Source organism: Eptatretus burgeri, chromosome 10 (assembly GCF_056783735.1).
Source record: "Eptatretus burgeri isolate ZD-2024b chromosome 10, Ebu_testis_v1, whole genome shotgun sequence".
NCBI classification, from domain to species: domain Eukaryota; kingdom Metazoa; phylum Chordata; class Myxini; order Myxiniformes; family Myxinidae; genus Eptatretus; species Eptatretus burgeri.
The window spans coordinates 6,455,453-6,482,864 of record NC_140970.1 but is presented as its reverse complement, the minus strand read 5'-3'; the positions used below and the strand labels follow the sequence as shown (position 1 = coordinate 6,482,864).

General features: G+C 43.3%; 1 protein-coding gene across 2 annotated transcripts in view; it reads left to right on the top strand.

Annotated features, from left to right (window-relative positions):
• Positions 1-27,412, top strand: part of LOC147017898 (short transient receptor potential channel 4-like) — a 156,249-nt gene that overhangs the window by 74,400 nt on the left and 54,437 nt on the right. For both annotated transcript variants that reach the window (XM_085896961.1, XM_085896962.1), the window contains exon 3: positions 1-276. This exon is cut by the window's left edge and continues 210 nt beyond it. In XM_085896961.1, coding sequence (XP_085753087.1) covers positions 1-276 — 276 coding nt within the window. The remainder of the gene's footprint in view (positions 277-27,412) is intronic.

Genomic DNA, 27,412 nt, shown 5'->3' with positions numbered 1-27,412 from the left:
ATTGCTCTTGCAAGTGAAGACCCCTTCCTAACTGCATTCACCCTCAGTTGCGAGCTCTGGGACCTAAGCTGCGTGGAAAACGAGTTCAAGTCTGAGTATGAAGAGTTGTCACAGCAGTGTAAACGTTTTGCCAAGGAACTGCTTGACCAAACGCAGAGCTCCCAGGAGCTGGAGATCATTCTAAATTACTCCGATGACAGTACTGCTGCACAGGAGCCCCCTGAGGCGCTGCACCTTTCACGACTGAAGCTTGCCATCAAGTACCACCAGAAGGAGGTTGGAGATCTCAAGTATAATCAATGAAAATCTTGGTTTTAACCCTCTGCATGGCACAAGTTAAATAATCATCCCTCACTATTTGATACATCATCTAATTTTCTGTAGTTAAATGGTTCTTGCACTTTTATCTGATCTCAGATTTTCTGTTTATGTTGTTTTGTACTCTAAAATCTAAAGTTGAATTGTAACCTTTTTCTAACACAACAACCACCACTTAACTTCTTTTGTAACTTTTTTTTACTTAGACTGGCTTTTCAACATTACACTCTGCTCATACACACATAATTTGGGCCAACCTATTAATGTCAAGGGTCACACATGCAAAAGAGCATTTTAATATTAATGACCATATTAGTGCACATGACACAGCCGGCTTAACACAATGTCACAATCCCCTTCGGGATATTGTCGTTTTAGTTATATTTGCATTAAATAGTCATTTAGTCGGATCCAAATGCAACCACAATTTCTTACCACGCTTCATCATCTTAATGTTTATTATAAGTTTAGCCTTACTAAATGTACTGTACACTTATCTTATGACTTTTGGTCATATTTATAAGGATTTTAAAGAAGTGATCGGGATAAGATGAAACTTGGGAAGTCGGAACTTGGATTATGTCCAACTCTGGTGTTATAATAAACGAATTAATAGAATAAGAATGTAATAAATATCGAAGTCCAGGCAACATAAGATGATGCATAATCTGAGACTTCACTTGCCAAAATAATAATTTATTTGAAGAGGTTCCTTTTTCATCTTGCTTATTCACCTAAATAATCAAGGGCAGTCTGTGCTCACAGGAGGAAATCGTGAAAATGATTTGTGTTCATTTTCATTTACTCATGCCTTTCCATAACTTATTTGCCGACAGAAATATAGGAACGTGGAGGACATAAACGACAGAGGGCAGCAATTTCCTAGACTGCCAGAGAATCAAAGTGGAACAGGAAAATGATGGGAGATGGCGAGTGTCGAAGAGAGCAGTGCTCAGTGCAGGAGAAAGAAAGGGGTGACGGACGGTAAGACAGCACTCTTGAAAGACTGAATGAAGGGAAATGTGACAACAGACACAGTGAGTCATTAACACAGATGAGTAAATATCAGTCAATCAATCAAGTTATTGTTTAACACTTTATTTACAAATAGAATCTCAAAGCATTTTACAAAGACAATTTTAAAAAAATACAAATAATAAAAATGAAGAAAATGCAATTGTTAAAAGAAGTATTTTTATGGGACATTTAATAACAATAATGGGTACAAGGATGTGTCGTTTTTAAAGGCAGCAAGTTCCACATTTGAGGAGCATATCTGGAGAACGTCTTCACCAAAAGGAACCACCAAAAGTGGTCTTTTATATCACCAAAAGTCTTCATCCTTCTGTGAGGAACTACTGGGAGTCGTAATAGCTTTCGAGAAGAAAACAATCCAATTAACAGTGAATTGCAGGAAGTGCGATATCCCAAGCATGATGTTATAAGAGCATGAATCAAAGTTTTAGATGTCCTCTCAGTTAAGCAATTGTGGACTTGAGCAAAATTTTGCAGATAATAAGAAAATAGATTCACATATTTTAGCAATAGGAAAGAGTTGGGTCCATCGTGGCACATATTTTAAAATGTAGAGGCCGAGGCCAGGTGGTTATCCCCGTGCATCACTTCTGGGGTAAGAACATTTTAAGAACAGATGGACAACAAGGATCCGCATGCAAGTCCAGAGGCAGGTTAACGCATGAGCCAACGAGGTCTGGGCCCAGGGACCCCAGCCATTGTGGGTCTCCGGGAAAAATTACTATACTATTATAGTAGCAATAATAAAAACAATTAATACTCTTAAATAAACATTTTTATTTCACGTATCGATGACTGAATACAATTTCAAAGACTTTGTAACAACATCAAACCTTTTAATATTGTCGGAGGCAGGCACAAGTTTTTTTTGATATCCTGTATTATTATACAGTCACACACACACGTACACACATGACACGCATTGCCCATTACTTACTTTGTGATTGTTCCGATATGAAGTTCAAACAACACTCTACGTCATAATGTGGACAGAAAAATAAAACAAGCACTGCTGGTTATTGTTATTGGTTTACAAAACATTCAGGATGGATGGGCATTATTTAAATGAGAGTGCGAAGAGAAAGTTGAACCAAGAAAAGGAGGTTAAAGAGGTTGCTCTGTGACAAAAGATCACAACAATTAATCATGCTTTCAGGTTGATGGAAAAACAAGAGATGGCTCCTGATGAAGATGACAATGCTGATTTGGCAGACCGTGAGGAGCAGGCTACAGATCATGGCCCGCTGGAAACGGATGGGCCAAGACTGAGTGATGCCAGTGAAAGAAACACAATCAAAGCAGCTCAATTCATCAGTGATTCTGTATTGTGACATAACATTGCCAACAGTTTCAGGGGTTTGGGGATTGCTAAGTTAGGGTCAGGGTTAGAGTTAGGCTAAGTGTTCCGCTGCTTATCAAAATCAAAACCTAAAAAAAAAAATCTTCTTCTGCTCAGGTGATCGGAGCAAAGATGCGTATGCTGTCTGAAGATGTGTTCTTGTCAGCTGCACAATGGTGAACCTGTCATGTGAGACTGGCTTATTTACTCACCATCTACTCACCATTTACTCACCAGAAATGTTTACTACTTTGCCTGCAAACCTCTTTCAATCAATGTGCATAGGCAGGCTTTTATCCAAGGATTCAGTGATTGGAAACACGCTGAACACCTTTATGAACACGAGAAAAGCTTGGGACATCGAAACCATACGCTGTCATGGATACAGCATGCAAAGGCAATAGGTACAGTTGATGCAGATCTAGCTCAGCAGTTTCAGTCAGTGTCAACACTGGAAAGATATTCTGAAGCATGCTATAGCAGTTATCAAGTTCTTAAGTGAGTGTGGACTCGCATTCCGTGGCCATGACGAGCCATTGGGGTCATCATGTCGTGAAAACTGCATGGGGATTTTGCAGCTCAATTTGATCCATCTTTTTTGAAGATCATTTTGGGCTAAACTTGTTCAGAACGGTAAAGGTAGTTCCTCCCATCTGTCGTCAAGTATTTGTGAAGAATTCATTGATTTGTTTTTTTTTTATTTTGGGGGGGGGGGGGAGACAAAAACTGCAGAACTGCAACAAGCCAAATATTTTTCAATGATTGTGGAATGTTGATTCAACACCAGAGTTATCGCAAGATGATAAGGTGACTTTAATATTTATGTTTGTTAATTCCAAGGGGTACCTCGTAGAATGCTTGTAGATTGTTAATACCAAGGGATACCTTTTGAGGTTTGAGCCATGACATAATCAAAAGGCAAAGGCTTGCTGACTGATACACAACTGCATTTTAAGGCCATTTTACCTGCTAAAGTGGGGATTAGCCTTGCGGGCCCCATGACAATCTTCCTCACTTTACCCTATTTTCTGCATCTCTCCTTCTTAACCCCCTTGCCCACATTTCTTCTTCCACCACCTTTAGCCAAGTTTTTCTTGGTCTTTCCCATCCTCTACTTCCTAGGACACTCATTTCCAACACTCCTCTCACCCAGTCACTTTCATCCTTCCTCAACACATGACCCAACCATCTCAACCTGTTTCTCTTCACAACCTCCATCACAGACTCTATTCCCATCATCTTCCGCAAGTCATCATTTGTCTTTCTCTCAATGATACTCCGCACATCCACCGAATCATTCACATTTCGACCCTTTCCAGCCTTTGTTGCTGCTCTATGTTCAATACCCATGTCTCACTACCATAAATCATCGTACTCCTCACACATGGAGCATACACCATTCCCTTCAGCTTCAATGACACTCCCCTCTTTGTCAGCACGCCACTCAGTTCCCGAAGCTTCTTCCATGCACATCTCACTCTTGCAACCATCGAAGAGTTTGATCCACCTTCTCCATTCAGCATGTCTCCTAGATAGCAAAATGTTTTCACACTTTCCAGCTTCATGCCATCTTTTAGATCCAACTCAACAATTCCTTCATCTGCAGCTCCCTCTACACACACCTTACACTTGAATGAAGCTGCCACACTGGTTAATGATCCTCTCACACCACTACATTTTCGATGAACCCATTCAGCACACATTGTACACTGAATGGAGTTCACTCCGACACCCTTCCTGCACACAGCACACGGCCACTTCCCAGTCCTTTCCACCTCACCACATGCTTTACCACTTGCCGTCACCTTCGTCTTTCCGATATTCACCTTCAAACCTTTTGCCTCCATACATTCCTTCCACTTGTTCATCTTCTCCTTCAGTCCATCCATACTCTCTGCAATCAACACCAGATCATCTGCATACAGCAGCTCCCACGGTAAACCCTCCTTTACCCTCCGAGCCCGCACCTCCATCACAACTACAAATAGAAGTGGACTTGGTACCGACCCCTGGTGCACTCCTACCCTCACCTCAAACTCACCACTGTTCCCATCCTTTGTCCTCACAGCTGTGCGTGCTCTCTCGTACATGGCCATCACGACTCTGATTAACCATTCCTCCACTCCTAACTTCCTCAATGCCCATGTCATTACTTCGCGTGGAACCCCATCAAAGGCTTTCTCCAGATCAACAAACCCAAAAAACAACTTCTTCCTCTTCTCCATGTACTTCTCCTGCAACTGTCTTACAATAAAAATTGCATCTGTCGTTCTTCTTCCTGGCATAAATCCAAACTGCATTTCGTCAATCTTTACCTTCTTCCTTATCCTCTTCTCCAACACCCTTTCCAATACCTTCATTCCATGCTCCAATAACTTTATTGCTCTAGAGGAGCCACAGTCCAGAGGGTCACCTTTCCCCTTGTACAGAGGGACGAGGGTACTCAGTTCCCAATCCACTGGAATGCGGCCTTCTTTCACCACCAGATTACAGATCTCTGTCATTCTCTTCACACCCCAACTTCCCGCTGCCTTCAACATATCTCCCACAACTCCCGTCGGCCCTCCTGCTTTTCTACTCTTCATTGCTCTTATAGCTTCCTCAACTTCCTTCTCAGTTGTCTTCTCTGCTGGTCCTAAAACTGGGTTACTCTCGATGTTGCTATCCCATTCATTTTCTACATTCAACAGCCTTTCCATATATTTCTTCCATCTTCCTTTAATTCCATCTGAGTCTGCAACAATTTGTCCCACTTCATCCTTCAAGCAACTCACCCCCGTCACATCAAATCTCTCTCTCGCTATCTGCTTTGCAATCCTGAATACCGCTCTCTTACCCTCCTCCGAATCCAAGCGTTCTCCCAACATTTTCCTATGGGCCTCCTGCACCTTTGCTACCTCTTTATTTGCAGCCTTCTTGGCTTCCTTATAGCTTTCATGTGCAGCCTCTTCTTCCACCGTATCCTTTGCCTTTTGCCATTCCTTGAACTTCTTCCTCTTCTCTTCAATCATCTTTCCAACTTCATCATCCCACCACCATGTTTCCGAGTGCCTCGGTGGTCCTTTTGTCCATCCACATACCTCACCAACGGCTCCCAATAGACTATCTTTCATTGGCATCCAGCCACTTTCAAGCTCAACCACATCATCTTCAACCATACTCAGCCTCTCTCTTAATGCTTCCTTCACTGTCGCCTCTTTCAACCTCCACACCTTCATCCTCGGTTGGTACTTCACCCGCTGAATTCTCCTCGCACCTTTCACCCTTATATCACAGACAACCAGGTGGTGCTGTGAAACAGTCTCCTCTCCTGGGATCACCTTTGTGTCCCGGAGGTTTCCTCTATCTCGCCAACGCACAATCAGGTAGTCAATGGTTGTCATCGACCCTGATGTGTATGTCATAAGCTTATGATCTGCTTTCTGGAATTGAATATTACAAATCAACAAATCAGCTCCATCAGCAAACTCCAAGATCCTTTCACCTTCTCCATTTCTCACACCATATCCATAACCCCCATGGACTCCCTCAAAACCGTCTGGACTCCTTCCCACATGTCCATTCAAGTCTCCTCCAACCACAACAACTTCCTCATCTTTCACATTCTCCATCAACTTCTCCATCGCACACCAGAACATGTTCTTCTCTTCATCGCTTCGACCGACCTGCGGGGCATATCCCGAGATGACGTTCACCAAGAGATTTCCGATCACAATTCTCACCATCATCAACCTTTCACTCACTCTAGTCACACTCACTACACTGTCTACAAACTCCTCAGAAAACATGACACCAAAACTATGCACTCCTTTGGGCACCCTTGCCACACCAACTTCTACTTCTGTCCCTGCCTTCCCTTCACCACTCTCGTACCACTTCCCTTCCATCGTGTCTCCTGCAAACAACATATGTCCACTCTTCTTCTAACCAATGTTTCAACCACTTCTCCTGATCCCCCTGTCATTGTCCCTACATTCCATGTCCCAAACCTCAGAAACCGATCTCCACGTGGGGCATCAGACGATTGGTCATCATAAATGGAAAAAAATTCCTCCCTTGCTTCGATCGGGTTCCCCACCTTGAGTTTTAACGAGAGGGGATGAGGACCCCCACGGGGTACTTCGAGCTGTACCCTGCCCATCAGTTGTACTCATCATGGTTTCCTTTTGAGGCGATGTTTTTATGGCCGGATGCCCTTCCTGATGCCAACCCTTTTAGTCGCCTCTTACGACACGCAGGGATACGGTGTACCTATTCTGACCGGGGCACACACCGTCACTGTGATAAACAAACAATTATAAACAGCTAGGCTTTGGGCATCTCTAATTTCCATGTTCAACAATATAACGATGTCAGCAATATGTGTCTTGATGACACAATGGTCTTCAGGCAAATCTAAATCGTCTACACCCAGTTATTAACCACATTGCTTGTGCTCCCCATTCATTAAGTGGGAGTTAACAATATTAACAACAGCTGTTCAAATGCTATTCATTTTTTCTGGTTTCTACAGTTGCTATAAGCTTTTCGCTCAATGTCCACACATCGTTGTAAATATGGTTTCCATAATGATAGTCGTCAGTCATTCTTAACACTTAAAATTCTGACTGACACAAGATAGAGCAGTTGAACTGATTCAACAAAAGCTCCATGTCAGAATAACAGAATAACTCCATGTCAGAATAAAAATTCGGCAAGGCACGGAAAACCTGTCAAATTTTACCAAACGGTCACATAACACCCGAATGAAAGCAGTTTCCCTTGAGAGAAAGATGGAACATTTAGAAACAACCTTTTATGGTACAATTTTGGGATATCGTTCTTCAACAGTTTTAAATAACCATCTTTCAGTTTCTGAAAAACGACATCAATCTGATCACTTGAATCATTTGTTTCTTCCCTGCGAGATCAATTCCAGGATTTTGAAAATGCTGTGAAAAATATACAGTATGCAAGAAGGACTGTTTCACAAAAGTATCACAGAGTTCTGACTTGTACCAAAAAAAGAAAACAGTTTGCAGATGAATCAGAAGAACCTAAGGCCTTACTTGAGGAAAGCCAAAAGTTTTGCATCGAGACATTCAATGTTGTTGTGTTTTTTTTTTCGAGGCCAGTTTTGCAAGGCTTCATTACCGACTGGATGTGTATAGCATGCTGAACGACCGCTTGGGAGTACTGTTTGAACACAACTTGATTGACATCACTGGTGTTCGCAAGGGCGCCGCTGAACTTGTTGCAGTTTACCCCCAATGACTTGTAACAGATTTTTCCTGATGAGCTTGTACGGTACAAGTTCCTTGTACAAGATGAGCCGGACAAATCTGCCACCAAATTGCTGCAAGTTTTAAGCCAAAATGCCCTTCAGTCAAAATATCCTCATGTGTACATTGCTGTGAGAATTTTTGTGATTGTATTTAGAATTTTCCACGACCAACCGACCACCTCTACCCAGTTACAGCCTGTAAAGGAAAACGGGTGTCGTCAAAAGTGGAAAGGATTTTTTTTTTTTAATCTTCTGAGATATATTCCAGCTCCTCCACGAGCCTATACAAAAAAATTGAATGTTTGTCTCTAATCACAGTTGAATCACAATTGGAGCCACAAATTGACTTTGATCACATAGTACATTTTTCTTCCCTCAAAGCTCGGAAGAAACAGATCATTTCAAAGGTAAGGCATACATTCTCATGAGATTTTCTGTTTGTATTTTTTTCACATTTGATTACATAATGTGACAGTGTTATTAAACTGAGGTTTAAGGAGTACATCAAGAGCGACATTTACAGGACATAAAATGTTGCATTTCCCCAGAATTTTAAAGTCAGAGGAATGATATTAGGTCAAACGAGTGAGAACCTAACCACATATGAGTACCAAAATCAAAATACGGTATAACACATGAAATTAGTATTTGAAAGGGATGTTAAACTTTTTCAGTGTGTACATTGTGTGTGGAATCATAAAATAATTCGAAAATGTATAATGATTTAAAAAAAAAATTATTTTTTCATATGGCTTACAAAAGGTCTGTTTTCATAAATCAAGTGTTTATGAAAATAAGTTTAAAGTTTTATTGTTTTATGTTTCAAAAAATGAAAAGCCATTATGTTGTATGCTGGTTGTAATGAAACCAAGGACGGACGGATGAGGTCCCCATCGAAGACAGCCCCCAATCATACCTTAAAATGAGACTTGTACATTTTACTTTAAATAAATAAATTAATTAATATGTTGGTCGTGGAGTGGGTAAAGTGTATATAAATAAATTCAAAACACAAGTTGGTATGTCGGCAGCAGTGATGCTGAAATATATACAAATAATAAATAATGCAAGGTGGTTTGTAGGTTGTGCAATGGTAAAAGGTATATAAATCATACAATATATTGTGCCAGCCAGGCTGGCTGAGCGGTTGGCAGGATGGCCTGGAGGTGCATACACTCCTGGGTCCTGGGTCCTGGAGCCTGGGTTCGAAGCCCAGCTATAAACTGTCATCCTGATGTTGCACAGGCAGGGTGATTCGTAAACGTGTGTGCTGTCCCTCATATGGACGTTAAACTGAGCATCCTGTCTGCTGGCATTTGTTGGTGGACTTAAAAAAAAAAATTCACTGTGTCCTTTCCAAAGAGTACACATGGTGTTCTTGTCATGGCCAAATTCCAAATTCCTGCCCTGAGCTGCAGAGGGCAGAGCTGCGCCCTCAGCTAATGATGCTACACCGCAGCTTTGTGCTGCATGCGAAAGACTCTGATCCTTATAAAGACTTGTTTTCCAGCCATTTGAGGGTTTGTACTTTGGGTACTGTCAGTCTGTGTATCCTTCCTTCCGTCCGTCCGTCAGTGCATCCGTCTTGAGCCTCCATACGATAATAACTAAACACAATTGCTTCACATTCAGCACATGTATGAAATACTATCTGGGCAAAACGCCGGTCGAATGATTTTGGCTTTGGAGCTAAAAATCATGGTACATACGATTTTTTTTTTCTCAATCTTGGCAATTAAAAAAATGAAATTTGTGAGGATAGTTAAGGATTTCGAGAACCATTATTTATTTATACACACCATACCCTCTCCACTACCAACCTACCACCTTGAATTATTCATTTATTTATTCACTTCCACCAACAAAGGTGAAGGAGGTTGTGTTTTCACCCCTCTCTGTCTGTTTGTCTGTGTACAGGATAGCTCAAAAAGTGTGGAAGGATCTGGATGAAATTTGGAGGACAGGCGTGTAACAAGGACGAACTGATTCGATTTTGGTTCAGATCCGGATCCGGATCCGACTACTAGAATTTTTACTTGCTTCTTCACCATTGAGAGATAGGGCCAAAAACGATATATAGCATGATATCTCAAAACGTTATGGACGGATTCGGATGAAACTTAGTGGACACGTTGGGTGTGTGACAAGGAAGAATTGATTCAATATTAGTGAAGATCTGAATCTGGATCCGGATCTGATAATTTTTTTTAGTGATTATTCACTATTGAGAGATCGTGCTCAACCGTTATGTAGCACGATATCTCAAAAAGTTTGGACGGATTCGAATGAAACTTGGTGGACAGGTTGTGTGTGTGACTATGACAAATTGTTTCGATTTTGGTGAAGATCCGAATCCAGATCTGCATACGACAATTATTTAATTCTAAAATGAATTCTTCACCATTGAGAGACAAGTCCAAAAACGATATAGTGCTGTATCGCATGATATTTCAAAAATGTATTGGGCTCGATATGTTCTCGTGGATCAGGCATTACGTGGCAGAGGTACACACTCTACCAAGTGCCCTTCTCGTACTAGTACTGCCATTATTATAAGCAGCCTCAGTAAAACACCACTATAAGCTATGTACCTGAACACGACATTTGGTGAAGGAAGAAAAAACACTTGGTGAGGGGATATTATTAGTACTAGTAGAGTACCTGCCCTATGGGCGGTCTTGTTCCAAACAAGCAACTCGTTCTTATGGCGCATAGCTTTATTTGGGTGGAGTATGGGCAAGTGACAGCTCCGTAAAGGAAAATTAAACAACCCTGGTTGTGTGCATGAAGCAAAAACATATCTACTGCTTGTAATTCAAAACACCTCACTGCACTGGAAAACGTGCGGACGGGAACACTGTACTGTAAATGGTGGACTCTTGTAAATACCCTCCCCCACCTAGAGGTGGCGTTACACGATACACATTTACATGGAGAATCCCCTCCTCTCATCCCCCCCCCCACCCCCAAGGTCACTGGCAAACATAAAAACACCCCTATACATTATTTGTGGTTATGCTGATCCTCTGGAGCAAGTCTGGATGTAATTGGCCCAGAACTGTAGGAGTAACGTGACAAACAAACACAAACACGGTTCCGTGAATTATAGTAAGGATTAATAGTTTTGCAATAACGTTAATATTATGCTATTATCATATTATTACCCTCGCCAGAGGAGAAGCTATTAGATTTGGGTCAGTTTGTTTGTTTGTTACTTGCGAAATCGAAGATTCGCAAGTACCTGTTTGTCTGTTTGTCTTTATGTCAATTGCCTCGAGGTCACAATTTTAAACCAATCTTCTCGAAACTTCACGAAATGGGAGAGTTGGCCATAAGCAAGAAGCCTTTTGATATTGAAGTAAAGAGGTCAACATCGACTGAAGTCCAGCAACTTTCTCAAATTTCTTAAATCCATTTTCTTCTGATTGACTTGAAATTTAGAGGATTTTGCACATCAGGTCAGTGAATCAATTGTTTTTTAGGTCAATATAGGCCCAAATCTCAACATCAACCATATTTCTAAAATTGTCAATTTTCATCCGGTTGATTTAATTTGAAGAGCGTTTGCACATCCAGTCACTGAATTCAACCACTAATTATTTTTGAGGTCAACATAGGCCAAAAGGTCAACTACTTTTCAAGGTGAGTTTTCTAAAAATCCTCAGTTTTCAACCGATTGACTTAATATTTCAACAGGATTTGCATATCAGGTCACTGAATTCAACCACCAATAATTTTAAGGTCATCATCGGCCAAAAGGTTAACATAGACCAAATTTCTAAAATTATCAATTTTCATCCGATTGAATTCAAATTTGCATAGGATTTGCATATTTGGTCATTGAATTCAACCACCAATTATTTTTAAGCTCAAATTTGTTTTTTGAATTCCACCAGTACCGAGTTATGCATGACGTCTTTCTTGTTTGTTACTTGGCGAAATCTTCGATTTTGTCAAGTATGTTGGTCTGTTCCGTTTGTTGGTTTGTTTGTTTGTTTGTCCGGTTGTCAACAGCCCAAACGGTTGGACCAGTCGTTCTTAAATTTTTACACCTGATAGGCAATCCACCTGAGACGGTTCGCATCCAAACCCCATCTTAATCGGACTAAATGTCACAACGTGAAGTCACACAACGTGAAAACACATTTTTGGACATAACTCAGTGACCGGAAGTCGAAGCGACTTCCGGTTGACGCCAAATTAAACTTCATTCAAATATCTAAATGATTACTAAATGCATCTTATTACAAATTACACATAGTTTTCGCAAGCGTATGACGTCAAAGTGTTACCTATTGACGTCATTTTTAAAAAATATTTACGCTCGTGTGCAGCCAAAACTACTGAAGCAATCGTTCTCAAATTTTAACACGTGATAGCCAATTTTGCTGAAATAGTCTGGGATCAAATCACGTCATAATCGCACTTAACGTCACGACGTTACGTCAAAAAAGGTGAAAACAAGCTTTTGAACATAACTCAGTAACCGCAAGTTGTAGCGACTTCCTGTCCACGCCAAAACAAACTTCGATGGAATATGTAAATGTTTTAAAATGCATGTTAGTACAAATTATGCACAGTTTTTGCAAGCGAATGACGTCAAAGTTTTTAGCTATTGGCGTGATTTAAAAAAAATTCTATTCGTTCTACAGGTCACAATTCTTAACCGATTTGGATGAAATTTTAACAGCTGATAGAAATCCACAGTTCAAAAGGATATGTGACTTTTGGTGATGTTCAATATCAGGATCTGGATTCTGCATCACTTTATATTATCGCCCATTATCAACCAATGGGGAATTTTGTGAATTACACATGGCTATTTCTCAAAGAGTTTTGCAGTTATTAAATTGAAAATTGTACTGTCTATTTATGCATGTAATATTAACATGTGTACAAAGTTTGATCGAAATTGACCCAAGGTCAAGGTCAGGGTCACCTAAAACATGAAAAACACACATATAAAATATACATTTTTGTTTTACAACATATTTCAAACCTGATAACGGGATCGTAAAGCTGGTTGAAAAGCAATGTTCCGAGGTATTTTCAAATATTTTCTACGATCAGAATGAAGGCAACAAGCACCGATGATAAGTTGTTGAATGTCACATGGTGGCTTTAAATGAGTTGTGAAAATTTTCAATCTGCTGCCGTTACCATGACAACACGTGCCTGATAATTGTTATTTGTGACATCGCATCATTTTATTAATGTATGAACAAATAAACACCACACATTGCATGACACTACAGCTTGGACCACCACACGGAAAAGTCAACTAATTCGCCAAGTGTCGTGTTCAGCACAATTTTTCATTATCTTGCCAAAACGAAGTTTTTGCAAGATATGTTAGTCAGCTTGTATGTTTTTTTCTTTGTTTTTGTTTGTTTGTCTGTAATCACGTATAAAAAATTCTGCAGAGCACAGTTATCATTGGAAATTTTTGTAACTTCGCATATCAGAGGCCTATAGAGGTCCCTTTCAGCGCACAAAATTTTGAAGGTCAAGGTCAAAGGTCAAGGTCACTTTGTCACAAATCAGGGGAGTCGATGAAATCCTTATTTTTTTGAGTGATTTTGATCAGATCGTCTTCAAACTTCATGCGAATATAGTTCATGGTTTGGCGCTCAGCTGATTAAATTTTTGGTGGCGATTGGCCTTGACCTTCATATGTTTTTTTTTTTTTTTTTTGTCTGTAATCACATATAAATCACTCTGCAGAGCACAGTTATCATTGGAAATTTTTGTAACTTCGCATATCAGAGGCCTATAGAGGTCCGTTTCAACGCATACAATTTTGAAGGTCAAGGTCAAAGGTCAAGGTCACTTTGTTGCAAATCAGGGGAGTCGACGAAACCCTTATATTTTGAGTAATTTTAATCTAATCATCTCCAAACTTTATGGGAATGTAGTATATGGTCTGGCGCTTAGCTGATTAGATTTTGGTGGTGATTGGCCTTGACCTTCATGGTTAGCGCCTGAGGTCAAGCATATTTGACCCCAGGGTCAAATTTTCAAGTTATAGGAACCATATTGTGTCATACCTCAAATTGAACACCTCGATGAGTGCTTTCTAGATATGTCAAGCTTGAGACATTAGGACGTCATTTGGTGACGTTATGAGGCAAACACATATTTTTCATGGTTACTCTGTAGAACGATTCTCATCGGAATCTCTCGTAGGCAGATCTTCCTCAAGGAGTCGCTCCTGGTGGATTGCAGCTCTGTTCACCTCAGTGTGACCTTAAAGAAGTCACGTGGAACCTTTTGGCAAGATACGGGTCACCCTGTGGGTGACATTGGTTTATTTGGTTGTTTGTCTGTTTGTCTGCACAGAATGTTTTAACGTATGCCAAAAATGCCACCTTGTGTTAGCCAGTAGTAAACATACTATTTTTCTAACGAGCACCTCTATAAAGTATGTACAATTAGAATGTGAGTATCTCGATAAAGTATGTACAATTATAATGCGAGTACCTCGATAAAGTATGTACAAGTAGAATGTGGGTATGTGTATAAAGTATGTACAATGAGAATGCGAGTATATCTAAAATGTGAGTACAATTAGATTGTGAGTACCTCGATAAAGTATGGACAATTAGAATGTGAGTACCTCGATAAAGTATGTTCAATTAGAATGTGAGTACCTCGATAGAGTATGTACAATTAGAATGAGAGTACCTCGATAAAGTATGTAACATTACAATGTGAGTACGTGTATAAAGTATGTACCATTAGAATGCAAGCATGTCTAAAAAGTATGTACTATTACAATGCGAGTATGTCTCCAAAGTATATAAATTACAATGTGAGTACGTGTATAAAGTATGTACAATTACAATGTGAGTAAATGTATGAAGTATGTACAGTTTGCATATGTACAATTAGAATGTGAGTGAGTAACTATATAAAGTATGTACAATTAGAATGTGAGTATGTGTATAAAGTATGTACAATTAGAATGTGAGTCCCTCTATAAAGGAAGTACAATTAGAATGTGAGTACATGTATAAAGTATGTATAATTACAATGTGAGTACCTATATAAAGTATGTACACTTAGAATGTGAGTACATGTATAAAGTATTGTTACGTCTGAGGGGGGGGGGGGGGGAGGTATGCATTCAAAGGGTAATTAGGATGTTTAATTAGGTATGCCATGCTGTTCGAGTTGTACCAGGATCTCGATGTAGTAAGTTGCAATTCAGTGGTGATAAATTGTCAAGTAAATGTCCATTTCTTTAAGGGGGAGACGGGTTAGGGTAAGTGTTTATGCGTATCCCCTTTTAGTATTTCCTGTAGGCTTGCCGTGACATAACAGGACGGTGCTGCGGATGGCTCCGCCCCTTGATCACGATTGGCGGAAGGCGACAGACAGAGGGCCAATAAAAGGGCTCGATTGGAAGTGACGAGGACTCGAGAAGAAAAAGCGATCTGGTTGGGAGAGGAAGGAAGGAGGAGAGAGAAAGGAAAAGCTCTTGTTGAGGTGGCACCACAGATCTCTCTCTCTCTCTCTCTCTCTCTCTCTCTGTGTCTCTGTGTCTCTGTGTCTCTGTGTCTCTGTGTCTCTGTGTCTCTGTGTCTCTGTGTCTCTGTGTCTCTGTGTCTCTGTGTCTCTGTGTCTCTGTGTCTCTGTCTCTCTGTCTCTCTGTCTCTCTGTCTCTCTGTCTCTCTGTCTCTCTGTCTCTCTGTCTCTCTGTCTCTCTGTCTCTCTGTCTCTCTGTGTCTCTGTGTCTCTGTGTCTCTGTGTCTCTGTGTCTCTCTGTCTCTCTGTGTCTGTCTCTCTGTCTCTGTCTCTCTGTCTCTGTCTCTCTGTCTCTGTCTCTCTGTCTCTCTGTGTCTGTCTCTCTGTCTCTGTCTCTCCTTGTTCGTTCCTCGATGTGCCTCGTGCTTCACCTCGGTTGGCCCTCGGATTCTGCTGGCTCGGAGTACGGGACCGAACGGCAGGCAGACCTGCCTCCCTCTCCTGCTCGCATCTTGGCGCTAGAACTGGCTCCCTGGCGGCTGTGAGCGGTCTTGGGCCTACACCAGGAGGTCGACACCACCAGGAACCGCACCACGGTGGCTGGTTGAAGCTCACAGGCCGGAAACCGTGGTTCTGCGCGGAAGGGCTGACGGAACCTCGGCACCACCGTGTCTCCTGCCCCTGACTGGTGCAATGCCAGCTCGTCCGGCACCAATCCAGTGACTTTTACGTCGACACCACGGGCAAGCCTGACCACTAGCTAAGTTGTGTGTGTGTGTGTGTGTGTGTGTGTGTGTGTGTGTGTGTGTGTGTGTGTGTGTGTGTGTGTGTGTGTGTGTGTGTGTGTGTGTGTGTGTGTGTGTGTGTGTGTGTGTGTGTGTGTGTGTGTGTGTGTGCCTGGCGCCTTAGAGGGTTTGAGATTTGTATATCCATTGGAATTGTTTGTGTTTCCCCTATGCCCGAACCCACACCACCTCCCGTCGAATCGCCCCCGGATCCCTCCTCTTGCCGAGTCTTATTATCGTTCTGGTTAGAGAAATAAACATTATTAACTCAGTGAAAAGCGACTCGTGCCACCTTCCTCGTCCCGTTTGTTGGAGAGGGAATAAAACCGCCATCTTTGGGTGATAAAAAAAATAAACCACCTCCATCGTTTCGGCTCATTCTACGTTGGCAGGACTGTTCAAGTCCCGTGGACATCACAGTATGTACAATTAGAATGTGTGTACGTCTATAAAGTATGTACAATTACAATGCGAGTACATGTATAAGGTATGTATAGTTAGAATGTGAGTACCTATATAAAGTATGTACAATTAGAATGCGAGTACGTCGATAAAGTATGTGCAATCAGAATGTGAGTACCTATATAAAGTATGGACAATTGAATGAGTACGTCTATAAAGTATGTACAATTACAATGTGAGTACATGTGCAAAGTATCTACAATTACAATGTGAGTACATGTATAAAGTATGTACAGTTAGAATGTGAGTACCTATCTAAAGTATGTACAATCAGAATGTGAGTACCTCTATAAAGTATGTACAATTAGAATGTGAGTATGTCGACAAAGTATGTGAGTACCTCTATAAAGTATTCACAATTAGAATGCAAGCACAACTATAAAGTATGTCCTATTACAATGCGAGCATGTCTAAAAGTATGTATTATTACCATGCGAGTTTGTCTGTAAAGTACAGTACGTACTATTGTTGCGAATCTGGAAGCCATTTGCACACAAACAGACAGCAGCCCCTGCAGTTCAGTTATTTCGATAAGTATGTATTTATAGTCAGGGTCCCGTCCTTCTGTCTAATGGGAATTACATGTGTGCGCTGCGAAGTTTCTTTATAGTTATTTTTTTGACATCAATCCTCCACCTCTCCGCACCACCGACTCCATTGCCCACGTGTTTTTGGCTGAAGGCGTGGGCAGAGCCTCCATCGCTTCAGATCGAGGCTCCACTCCGAGGAAGGGCATGGAGCATTTCCTCCAGCCAATGGGAAAAGGGCGAGCAGGGCCGAGGCGCTCTGGCCAATGGGAGGCCAGCGTGCCGAAAGCTACTACAGAGCCTCTTCGGGGGGCAGGCCTTCGAGATGCCCCGAGACCCCTCGTCCAATCAGGAGGGAAACAAATCCCTCGGACCTGGCAAGAAGAGTCGAGTGGTTGTCAGGAAGAGTGTACTGCAGTCATCGTGGCGATTGGCTTGGTCTTGGTCGTGGTGGCTTTTCGTCTGCGGTCCTTCACGGTGGCTCATCGTGGTGGTGGAGACCAAGCAGCCAGGGTTGTGGGCCTGTGGATTTTGGAGGTGTGGGTTCGAGTCCCACCGTGGTTGAAGTACGGTGTGACCGCACGAGGTGGAGAGGTACCCGACAAGGCCCTGGTCCCCAGCTCGCCTTTCCCTCCTGGGCTGAGGGACTGAATACAGACCCCCACAGGGTCCATTTCGTGTGTGTGTGTGTGTGTGTGTGTGTGTGTGTGTGTGTGTGTGTGTGTGTGTGTGTGTGTGTGTGTGTGTGTGTGTGTGTGTGTGTGTGTGTGTGTGTGTGTGTCCGTCCGTCCGTCCGTCCGTCCGTCCGTCCGTCCGTGGGCCCCGTTTGTAAGTAGAAATTGTTAAGTGTTTTTGTTCATTGGACATTGCTTTTTTTTCGGATTACTCTGCTCTTTGTGCTCCCCTGCCCCCCCCCCGACAAATAACCCCCCAATTGTTCAATGTACCAGCTCGTTGTCTGTCACTTTCTTTCATTGACCCAGCACGGTGTGTATTGAGAATTAGTGAGGCCGTCGGTGCCGTAAGTTGTCATTGGACTGGCGCGGCTTTGGTAACTCCCGCTCGGTTACGCTGGATCCGAGTCGGTAACAGCGACTCGGTTCAGACAAAGTCAGCCGAGGGTGTGGCCTCTCCGGTAGTTAGACTGCGTGGGTACTTAGGTATATTGAAATTAGGCAATTAACCCTACCCCACGCCGTCGGAATATTGGCGACCACGGTCCGCTAAGGGACCCGTGACCTTTCGGAGTTGTCTGAGAGTCACGACCTAAATTCCGGGGTGTTCGGTGGAGACGACCCTACTGCCGAACCCCCGCCCACAACTCTATCACAATGCGAGCACATCTAATTTTACATAGTCTTGCAATGCGAGCTTGTCTAAAATTACGTTCTATTACAATACGAGCACGTCGATAAAGTACATCCTAATCCAATGTGAGCATGTCAAAGTACCCACTATTGCAATGTGAGCACGTCTATAAAGTACGTACGAATACAATGTGAGCATGTCTAAAATTACGTCCTATTTCAATGCGGGCATGTCTAAAGGGTTATACTGTGAGGAATGTGAGTCCGTCTCTAATGTACATGTATTAAGAACGAGAGCACATCTATAAAATACATATTATAAAAATGTCTTCGTCGGTAAAATATGTGGATCTATAAAATGTGTATGCACATACTTTACAATGTCTGAAAGTTTAAAACTATTGTATACCTGAAAATAAGTTGTGTGAATGAACAAAACTATTAGAAAATGAATTTATACAATGATAACCACAAAGGTCTTTTTGTCCTCATATGTTTTGTATGAACATAAACCTACCTCGTCAATACATTGTCATCACAACACACAAACACAAATACATCAGCACACAAACACCACACAAGACCACATAAAGCAAGTCAAGGTGAGCATCTGTAATTTCTGGTTGCTCTTTTAAAGTTTTGTGTGTGGCAAAATTGAATGGATAATTTAAGCAAAGTGTTTTGTGATATAATTCGCTTCGTTATTAATGCATTATGTAAACATTCATTGGAGTCGATTTATTCTTGCATTTTGATACATTCATATTTTTAACAGAGTAGGATTTATAGATATGGACACCCAGCAGGATTTTTTTTGTTTTTTTGTATACCTTGTCGAGGCTCGTATGAGAGCTAACACACAACTCACAGCAAGGGGGCATGAGACAAGAGGGGCGGGAGTGGAAGGGACAAAACAGTGGGGAACAGACACATTAGGTGAACTGTGGAAGGGAGAGGGATGGGGATGGGACGGGGAGCATGGCGAAGAGAAGATGGATATTACAGGGATTTTCAGGAAGGAAAGCAGGGGAATTGAAGGAAGTGGGCTTTGGTGGATTATCGGGGGTAGAATAGATCGAGGATTTGGATGGGGGATGATAAGAGGTGGTGGTTAACAGCTGTTTTGAAAGCCTGGAGGGAAGAATGGGAAAGAATAGAGTGAGGAAGTTTATTCCAAAGGCGGGAAAAAAGAGGAATGAAAGAGTGAAGATGAGCAGTGATTCGTGATTTTGGTAGTTTTACCAGAAGGGGGTTGTTGGCGGACCTTGAGCGCCCTGTGGAAATGTGGTGGGGACAAATCGCAGAGAGAGTAGGGGGGGCAAGGCTGGAGAGGAGTGGGTAGAAGACAGAAAGTCCACCGACCATCCTGCGGTGATTGAGTGAGAGGCCCAAAGACTCAGCTTCATTGCGGGAGATGCCGATGATCTTAAATGCCCTGGTTTCGACAGCGTGAAGCCGAGAAAGGTGGGAGGCAGGAGCACCAGCCCAGAGGGGAGAGCAGTACTCCATCAGGCTACGGACAAAAGCTTTGTAAGTGGTCAGGAGCTCAAGAGAGCCGAGGAAGGACTTTGCACGACGGAGGATTCCCAGTCGGCGACTGGCTTTTGAGGCGAGGTTGGAAATGTGACTTTCCCAGGAAAGATCATGGCAGATAGTGAGACCCAGAAGCTTGAAAAAAAAAAAGACTTCTTCCAGAGGATTGTTGAGAAAGTGGATGGGGGGGGTTTCTAAACGGTCCTTTCGAAGAGACATAGTGAGAGTGTGAGATTTGTCTGGATTGAAAGACATGTTCCACGTATTGGACCAGTTTGTGATTTTTACCCAGATCTGCAGTGAGCGAAGAAGAAGCTGCTTGCCGGTCTGAGGGATGACAGATGGTACGGCAGAGGGTGGAGTCGTCGGCAAAGAGAAATAGAGGATTTTCCAGAGAGTCCGAGAGATCATTGATGAAAACCAGAAAAAGAACAGGGCCCAGAACGCTACCTTGAGGAACTCCAGCCTGCACAGGAAGAGGGGATGAAAGAACTCCATTTATGGCCACACGTTGACTGCGACTGGAGAGGAAGTCTGCGAGCCATGAGTGGAGATGGCCTTGAATACCATGGGAAGAGAGTTTGGTGAGCGGGGCAGGGTGCCAGACTGTGTCAAAAGCACGTGATATGTCCAGGGATACGGCTCGGATTTCCTGTCTGGCATTGAAGATCTCCACCCATTGTTGGGAGAGCAGAAGCAGCATATCCAGGGTAGACTGACCTGGTCTGAAACCAAATTGATGATCGGAAATCAAGCCATTGGAGAAGAGGAAGGATTTCATATCTGAAGCGATGATGGATTCCATAACCTTGTTGATGATTGGGAGAAGGCTGATTGGTCTGTAGTTACAGGGATCTGTTTTTGCACCTTTTTATGCAGGGCAGTGGTGTTAGCAGATTTCCAAGCAGATGGCAGATGACCTTGGGCAAATGAGAGGGTGAATAGAACAGAGAGAGGGTGAGCAAGAGCAGAAGAGCAGGCTTTGAGGACACGTGGGCTGATGCCGTCTGGACCGGTTGCAGAATCTGACTCGAGGTTTGAAAGCAAGCTCTCCACCTTGTTAGGAGAAAAGGACACAGAGTCCAGGGACAGTTGGGTGCGACTGGGTAAAGTGGGTAGAGAAAGTGATGGGTTTAGGACACAAGATTTAGCTGCAAACACCGAGTTTAGACTTTCAGCTTTATCACGTGTGGTATTAGCAGTGCGGCCATTTGAGGTAAGGGAGGGGATGGAGGGGGAACATACACCAGAAACAGATTTGATTAAACGCCACCAGGATTTTGAGGAGGGAGAGAGGTTTGAGAGTTCAGACTTGAGATGAGAAAGATGTTGTTTTCTGGCTCTCCTGAGGGTAGATACACACTTGTTCTGAGCTTTGTGGAAAGAACTGAGATGATTAAAAACAAAACCTGTCAAAGGGCGGAGGTGCTCCTTGTGAGCCACCGGCCATCCATATCTAGTGCCCAACTGTGTCTGCGGATGTCCTCCTGCAGTTGGGTTACTCTTTTTTTTTTAGGAGGTTGGTGGCAGGATTTGCACTCCGGCCACCGTAAAACCCTTCACTCCGCAAAACACAACAAGAACGCAAAGAAAATTGAAAACCCACTCCGTCGAAATATCTCTTGCACAGCTGCCCTTCACAGGGCAGCTCACCGGATGATGGGATTGGGACATCACTCTGATGATAGGAGGATGGCGGGAGTTTGTGTCAGGGTGGTGCTGAGGTGTGGTCCACATGACTGTGGTCTCCTTGGGTAAACCTGAGGCAGTACCTTCAGGTGGGTGCCTGGAACGTCCTTTCCCTAAGAGATGATGATCACCTCTCTCTGTTATAATCTGAGCTCAAGCTTTTGAACAACGGTATTGCAGCACTCTCTGAGGTTCGGAGACCGGATTGCGGCGAGATCATGGTAGATGGTTACACCTACTATTGGTCTTGTTGCTCTAATGATTACCACGCCCAAGGAGTTGCTGCAGCTGTGTCCAATAAGCTGATTCCAATGATAATTGAGGTAACACTGGTCAACAAGTGCATTACGAGACTGAGGATTCCTCACTCCTTGGGTGTTGTTTCCCTGGTCAGTGTTGATGTTCCGACTGAGGTGTGTGATCTCACCGTGAAGGATGCATTCTTTTCCACGCTTGAGTCTGTGGTTCATCAGTGCCCCAGGTGAGATACTCTTCTCGTCTTGGGGATTTCAATGCATCGACTGCAACTGATAGGATGGTTTTGAGACACGTGTTGGTCCCCATGGGTCTGGAACTCTGAACCATAATAGCACTAAGTTTCTTGACTTTGCAAGAAGTCATAGACTGAGGGTTGCTGGTTCATGGTTTCAACGCCCACAAGCTCATCGCTGGACATGGTATTCAAACACTGGTGGTGTGGCAAAGGAGATTGACCATGTGCTCGTTGATGGTTGCTGGGGGATGATCCAGAACTGCAGGGTCTACTGGAGTGCTCAGTTCCTCAATACGATCAACAGGCTTGTGGTAGCAACTCTGAAGTTGCAGCTAAAATCCAGGAGAATGGTACCATCCCAGCCTAGGCTGGATGTTGGCAAGCTCAAGGATGAGAAGGTAGCTGAGGAGTTTGTGAACCGGCTGAGTGGGGATTTGGGGGGTCTGGGTGCTTTGGGGAAGCCTGAAACGTTGTGGAATGCCTTCAAGACCACCATCCTTGATGTTGCCAGTGGATGGCTTGGAATTCACTGAAGGGTGAAGAAGAATTTTGTCTCTCAAGGGACACTGGATACCCTTGACCAGTCACAAGGCAGGGCTTAATGGCAGAGCTGAGCTGTTCAGGGAGTTGAGGTGTAAAACTGTACGTGCACTGTGGGTGGACAAGGCGACCTTTGTGCGAGGATTCTGTGATGAGGTTGAGCATCACCTGTGGTCAAGTGATTCTCATCCTGCTAACAGAGGAATGCACGCATTACGTCCCTCCAAGCCCATCCCTCGGTGAACTACAGTTCGAGTGGAGGGTTATGGTTCTTGACAGAGGAGTCCGAAGTGAAGACCCACTGGGCCTGTTACTTTGAGCGGCTGTTCCACGAGCTGTTGGGTTGGATGTCAGGGGTGTTGCTATCCCTATTGCTGACCCTCCAATCAACTGTGATCCCCCTTTGCTTGTGGAAATACAGGCTGTGGTGAATTGGTTGAAAAGGGGTAAAGGTCCTGGGATATGTAGCATCCATGCTGAACTTCTCACGGTTGGTGAAAATGCTGTACTCATGTCGTTGCATGCTACTCTTGCCTGGAACACAGGCATCATCCCAACTGACTGGAAGAGGAGCCTTGTTGGCCCTCTCTGGAAAGGGAAGGGTGATCCCCAGGACTGCAACAACTACCGAGGTGTGACGCTCCTCTCAGTGCCGGGCAAGGTTTTTGCTCGGATAATTCTTGATGGGGTTCACCACCATCTCCTTGAGCAACAGAGCCCAGAGCAATCAAACTTTACACCAAAGAGGTCAACGATTGACTGTCTCCTTACTCTTCGGGTCCTCACCGAACGCAGACGAGAGCTTTGGCAGGGGCTGCTTGCAGCTTATGTTGATCTCTCCAAAGCATTTGATTCAGTGAATCAGAATGACCTCTGTAGGATTACTGGTCTTTGTGTGGTTCCACCAAAACTGATCAATCTGATGTCTGAACTCTACCCTGGTACTGAGAGTGCTGTAAGATGTGGTGATACCATCTCCGACTTATTTCCAGTTGTTACTGGAGTTTGTCAGGGTTGTGTACTGGCCCCCACACTTTTCAGTGCTTGTATGAACTGGATTCTGGAGAGGATGTCAAAGAGATCAAATTGCAGTGCACCGTTTGGGAATGTCAAGATGTCTGACCTTGATTTTGCAGATGATGCAGTCATCTTTACGGAAACTCTAGATATCCTTTTGAGGGCCCTCTCTGCTGAATGAAGAGTCGGAGCTGCTGGGATTAGGGTTTCCTGTGTCAAAACTAAGATCAAGGCTTTCAATGACATATTGGATGCTGCTATGTTGTCTGTACCTGTTTGTGGTGAGGATATTGAGGTGACAGAGAGATTCACTTATCTTGACAGTGATATTCATGTCTCTGCTGTCTGTGAGCCAGAGGTGAATAGACGTCTGCATCGGGCCTGGGGAGTCGTGGATTCACTGGATTATGAGTTGTGGCACTGCCGCTACCTGTGCAGGAGGACAAAAGTCCGAGTCTTCAGGTCCGTGGTACTTAGTCTTGACTTCCGGATATGTGACTTGGACTCTGCCCAGGGATCTGAGAATTATACTTAATTCCTTTGGTACCAGGTCTCTTTGGAGAATCCTTGGCTATCGCTGATTGGACGTTCTGTCCAACGAGCAGTTGCTTAGAGAGACTCAAATGAGATTTGTTCCCTGCATAGTCCTTGAGCATCAGCTGCGGCTGTATGGGCATGTGGTTCGTTTTCCTGCCGTTGATCCTGCTCACCAGATTCTCTCAGCGAGGTAGCCTCGTGAGTGGAGGAGGCCAATGGTCTGACCACGTGCCTCATGGTTGCAGCAGATTGATCAGCAGTTCAAGGAAATGGGGATGGGCCAGACTTCTGCCTGGGGGATAGCACCTGGAGTACCAGCAGAAAGCGGACACAGCGACGCACCTGCTCCCCTGCATGCTCCCAAACCTGACCTGACCTGTTGGGAGAGGAGTGAGAGTGGTGGGGAGTGGAAGCGATGCTGTTCGTGCCTATGGCCCAAAAAAAAAAATCTTAATCTGCATCTGTGTCAGTCTACGTAATCATTAATTTGAGACAGTTCATGGACATCTATGTGTGAATTGCACTTTTTCAAATGGGGAGGCTGATCCGACCTTCTGCTGATGCAGACTGACTCTGATCCTTATAAAGACTTTTTTTTCCATTGATATAAAAAAAACTTAGAGTACACAAACCTGCCATGGTGGGTTGGTATGGGGGGGTGGGGGGGGGATGGGGAGAGAGTGAGAAGCTGACCTTGAGACTCAGCTTTTTGTTGAGATAAGCCAATAACACAGGATCCTTAACCTATATCACCTCCAAGGGAGTGAGATAGGAAGCAGCTGCACCTGCCCAGAGTGGGGACCTACATCCATGATACTTCTTATAATTGACGGCACATTAAATTAATGAAAATTCAAGGGAAAGGTTAAAATTTCGTTATCGAGCAGGTAACTATCCCTCCTTTAAAATATCCACCAAAGTTTGAATGAATATATGAGCCTTCAGGAAGAATTCATTGTAAAGTATGATGAACATTGCATGTCGCATGCCTCCATGTCTAGCTCTCGATAATGCCATGAGAGTGATATTTTGTGAGAATGTGGCGTTCTTTCACCAGGAAAAAGGAAAAGCATAGTAGATGCCTCTGTGTCAGTTGTTTGATTGTGTGAATGAACAGGAGAAAAAAATGGAGAAAAGCTGCTTCCAAAACCTACTTGCATCATATATGTTCCCAAGAACTCAATAGTGCCCTGAAATTTCTGCATTCCCACCATACCAATTTTGATCCTTCCCTGCCCTTTGAGCCCCAACGAACTATCACTGTAACTTTCCTCAGAATTTGATACAGGGTTCATATGTTCCAAATAAGCTGGCTGTGTTCTGGTTCAAATGAATATAGTCGAATTCCATTGAAAAAAAAACAAAAACTCCATTATATTGTATTCTGAATTGTGCTCCAATAGCATCAAAACAAAACTGGTCACTGAATTATTTTTGGAAAAGCCTCCTGGTACCCGTATGTCACATCCACAAGTGATTCCAATGCTGTCATGACAGTAGTCACGTTTTCTTTCAGTCTCATCGTTGTTTTCTAAAAATTCTCCTTTATTCTGAAAGAATAAAACAACTTTGGTGAGTATTTGATCCGGTAGGATAGTTCAGAAGTAGTGCACTTACCTTTGATGAACTGTCTAGCCTGTGTTCAATTCTCGGCCAGACTCCAAACCGTCAGATGGGGCTTTGCAGGCAGGGATTCCATAAAACTAGATTCTGGCCTGTTAACCCGAATGGCTTTACCGAGGTGGATTTCTTAGCAGCAGATACAACAAACAGTGGAATATCACTCGAGTGGCATTTTCCCTGTTGTTTCCGCTCACAAATAAATTCTGACAACAATTCAAGGGGGATCCCTGAGTCCGGTACCTTGAGCAAGCGGTTTGGAATGCAAGGCTGGACCCCAGACAGTATGGAAAGCTCAAGAGATGTCCATTGAAATAACGCTGACCTCTTATTTGAGATTGAGTGCATCCATACAATGCTGACAATGAGAAAGAAGCATGTCCAAGGTGGAACAACCTGCACAGAATCCAAACTGATGATTGGAAATCAGAGTTGGAGAACAGATGAGTCCTCAGTTCTGCTGTAATTATGAATTTGCTGATGATGGGGGGAAATGGCTGACTGGTCCATTGTTAAGATGGTTCACTTTGGCACATTTATGAGAAATTTGGTAACGTTCGAGATTTTTCATGATGCAGGCAGGTGGCCCTTGGAAAATTCCCTGGAAAAGAACAGAGACAGAGCAGTAGACAAGGCAGATGAACCATTTCTTAAAGGTATTATGACACTGATGCCATCATGACCAGGAGTATGGGAGGAGTCAAGAAAGGCTAGGAATGTCTCTACCTTGGCAGGAGGGAAGTTAACATTTTGTTGAATATTTTCAATGAAACTGTGTAGTATGGACACAGGAAGAGTAGAATGAGGGACCTTGGCCTTTTCTGCAAAGACGGAGTCAAGGGAGTCAGTCTCAGCAGGAGCAATTCCCATCATGACGACATCCTTCAAGAGCAAAGGAGCAGCACAATGAACATGCTCCAGAGACAGACTTGACCAACTGCCACTATGTTTTGTGGATGGTGACAGGCCTACTGTATGAGTTCAATCCTCATATTGGCCTAATGATGAATGTCTGAGGATGGAAACACAGTGCTTAGAAGCTTTGTGGAGACAGTGCAGGTTCCCATCAGTGGGGTTGTATTTGCAGGACAAAAAGGCAAGTTGCTTTCTGGTAATTGCCTCACACCTTGAATCATTCTACCAGAGACAAGATGCGGGCAGAATATTGTAGACATCAAAATAGGAACCAATAGACGAGCCGAAGAGAGAGTTTGTTGAAAATGAGTCCCAGACACTATGTGCAGAGATGATGAGATAGTGGACCAATCGCTAGAAGAGAGGATGCACCTGATTAAACTGGCAGACACAGCAGCACTTTGGTAGATCCCTGAAGACCATTGGCACTCCTGCCCACCGGGTGTCGGTGCGGAGTTTGACCCACCTTTGGTGGACTATTTAAAATGTTGATATTTCTACAAAGTGATGTTTTCTGGGACACACTGTTCAGCTGTAAAATATACAGTATTTGGGACAAACTGTA